Source organism: Bison bison, unplaced genomic scaffold, assembly GCF_000754665.1.
Source record: "Bison bison bison isolate TAMUID 2011002044 unplaced genomic scaffold, Bison_UMD1.0 scf7180017864255, whole genome shotgun sequence".
NCBI classification, from domain to species: domain Eukaryota; kingdom Metazoa; phylum Chordata; class Mammalia; order Artiodactyla; family Bovidae; genus Bison; species Bison bison.
In genome coordinates this window covers 302658-305544 of record NW_011494827.1, presented here as the reverse complement: position 1 = coordinate 305544, position 2887 = coordinate 302658, and the positions used below count along the sequence as shown (strand labels likewise).

Here is a 2887-nt window from a genome sequence, read left to right as displayed (position 1 = left end):
ACTTCCGCCCCGTTTCTGGGTGGTGCCAAGATGGATGTTCTACGGGCTCGGGAGCAGCTCCGGCGGCGGTACCTGTTCCCGCAGGACGCGGAGGTCCCACTGGAACACGAGGGCTACCCCAGGCCGGGTGAGGCGCTTCCCCCGGACACGCTTCGAGCCGCATCGAGGTTCCCATAGGCAAGGCGCCCGGAAACGGCGACCCGACCTCCCGCAGGCCCACCCATTCCGGAGGGACTGGGATTTGTTTTTATCAAGGCTTACCAAGTAGTTTTGCACGTTAGGTATTTAAGTATCGTAAAAAAGCGTTAGAGATCAGGTAGCCTTCCGCATCTTCATCTCAGCTGCGCTTCAGGATTCCCTGGAGAGCTGGTTTAACACCTATTTGGCAATATCCATTAAAATAAAATTTCCACTGGTTGTGTCCCTAAGAAAAGAAACATATTTGTAGCAGTACACAAGGACGTATGTGCATGTGCAAAGTGTTTCATCTCAGCATTGCTATTGCTAGTAATAGCGAACGACTGGAAGCATCTAATTGTCCGTCGGCAGGGAGCTGGTTAAATAGTCTTGGATATCCGTATGTCACACAGCAGGCCGACTTTATGTACAAGTGTGGGTAATTTTCAAGAGGAGGCGTATAGCATCGTCCATCAGCAGGGAGCTGGTTAAATACTCTTGGATATCCGTATGCCACACAGCAGGCCGACTTTACCAGTGTGGGTAATTTTCAAAGGGAGGCGCAGAACAAAGTATGATATACCACGGTTCGGGTTCAACCCAGGTAACATGCAGTGTATGCTCACCTGTAGATGCATAGAATATGCAGGAACTCAGTAGACCTTGATACTGGTAGTTGCTTTGCGCTGGGGAACTGGGGTTAAGGATCGAAAGAGATTTCATCTTAGATGTTTTTGTCCTGTATGATGTTAAAACGTTGTGTATTTATTACCTTTAATAAAAAAACACAGAAGACTTCATGAGGTTTTCTGGTTATACATTTTGTGGATATCTCCCAGAATTTGTATTATGAGTAAGGTGACCAGGAATTCTGATGGTCAGCTGAAGTCAGGAACCTCGGATGCATACCAGTGGTTCTCGCATGAACTGGGAGAGCGAGTATGTCAGTCACCTGGGGAACTTGTTAGACCCCATTTGACCCAGAGCCAGCCAGTTGTTCTTTCAGATCGGGTCCCAGGTAGAAGGAATTTGACTTATCCATCACTAGTCTAGACAGTACGGTGTTGGAACTGTACCTCCAGTGTGACCTTTCCACTTCTGAGGTGCCTCAAAAGGTTGTGTTTGTTTAAAACAAGTAAATATGTAGTGTTTGTAAGTAGTGTTTTTGGGAAATCACAAGTCCATTTTGTGTTCTAATGTTTGTCACTTGCATATTTCTGAATTAACAGGAATAATCACTTTCCTAGGCGATATATGAAGCACAACATGAAAATTTCTACACTACCAGATGGCATTATTCTTCCCAAAAGACTATAAGTAAATTTAGTTCCAAAATTCATTTGGCGGAAAAAAGTTGACAATACTGAACAAGTTTTATAGCAGCTCCTATTATTTCTAAAAATATAAACTTATTTTGGTGGTTTTACAGAAGAAATTGGTACTCTAATAGGAGAGAATCTGGCTGTTAGAAAGCTCTAGGAAATTATTTTATTTGACTTGAAATAGGTGTAATTTTTCCTGTGGAGCTAATGGTTACTTGATCAGTTGAAATCTCCCTTATTTGCAGAAACCTCTACAGCTGTTGAGAAAAAGGAGAAACCTCTTCCAAGACTTAATATCCATTCTGGGTTCTGGATTTTGGCATCTATTGTTGTTACCTATTATGTTGACTTCTTTCAAACTGTTAAAGAAAACTTCCACACCAGTAGGTAAGAAAACTTGATGGCTCTTATTTTTTCACATTATGTTTTGTTAGACTCTTAGTAAGCACCTGCTTTCTGCCAGCCAGCAAGTTGGAGGTGCTGGTGATACAAAGTTGAAAAAGAGTGCACGTCCTGGGCATGTGCAACAGAGTGGACATTATTTCAGTGGGCCTTTTCAGCCTAGATGTTTTGTAGGATGAGGAAGGCAGTGAATTTAAGGACCTAATCATTTGTAAAACATGGAGAGAGAATGACTAAAGGTCTTTAGGAGATCAGATCCACAAGCCCTGGGAGGAAGGAATGAGAACTGTGGTAGGTGAGAATCAGGTCTCAGAGCTCATTTTTAGAGAGTAGTTAATGGCCAGTGAGCTACATGTACAGGCTGTGATTGAACTAGAGTTGAGTTCACTGGTGCGAGAAGTCAGGAGCTTTGTGGCAGGATGTCAAATAGTCCATCGTTCATGTGAATTGAGATCTCTTTCAGGAGCTGACGGCAGGTGTGGGGGGTTGAGGGGAAGGTTGTTGATCACTCTCCTGAGTCTTCACTGAATGTTAGAGAGTGTTCTGGAGGTCCCTAGAAAACAGAAAAAGATGGGGAGGTGTTGGTGAGCATTAGAGCTGGCATCGGGAGGGGTGGTTCTCTTAGAGAGCAAGTGTAATTGTCTGGAAGTATCAAGTAAGACTTCCCTGGTGGCTCAGATGGTAAAGAATCTGCCTGCAATGGGGAGACCTGGGTTCAACTCCTGGGTTGGGAATAACCCCTGGAGAAGGGAATGGCAACCCACTTCAGTATTCTTGCCTGGAGAACTCCATGGGCAGAGGAGCCTGGTGGGCTACAGTCCATGGGTCCCAAAGAGTCAGACACAGCTAAGCGACTGGCACACACACATATCAGTGAGGCTAGAAAGGTGCAGACAGGACTGCTGATCAGGTGTTTTTGCTGGGGATGGGGGCATACAGTTTTTCTCTGTCAAGGCCTTCAGGAGGGGCGGTGACTGCTGGAGGGG

General features: G+C 45.0%; 1 protein-coding gene across 2 annotated transcripts in view; it reads left to right on the top strand.

The window, feature by feature from the left end:
• The window catches only part of TMEM128 (transmembrane protein 128), a 15371-nt gene continuing 12484 nt past the window's right edge, over positions 1 to 2887 (top strand). Inside the window, exons 1-2 of one of the 2 annotated variants that reach the window (XM_010847782.1) lie at positions 1 to 127; positions 1745 to 1886. In XM_010847782.1, coding sequence (XP_010846084.1) covers positions 31 to 127; positions 1745 to 1886 — 239 coding nt within the window. In that variant the 5' untranslated portion in view covers positions 1 to 30. The remainder of the gene's footprint in view (positions 128 to 1744; positions 1887 to 2887) is intronic. The other variant, XM_010847781.1, reaches the window with a different exon arrangement.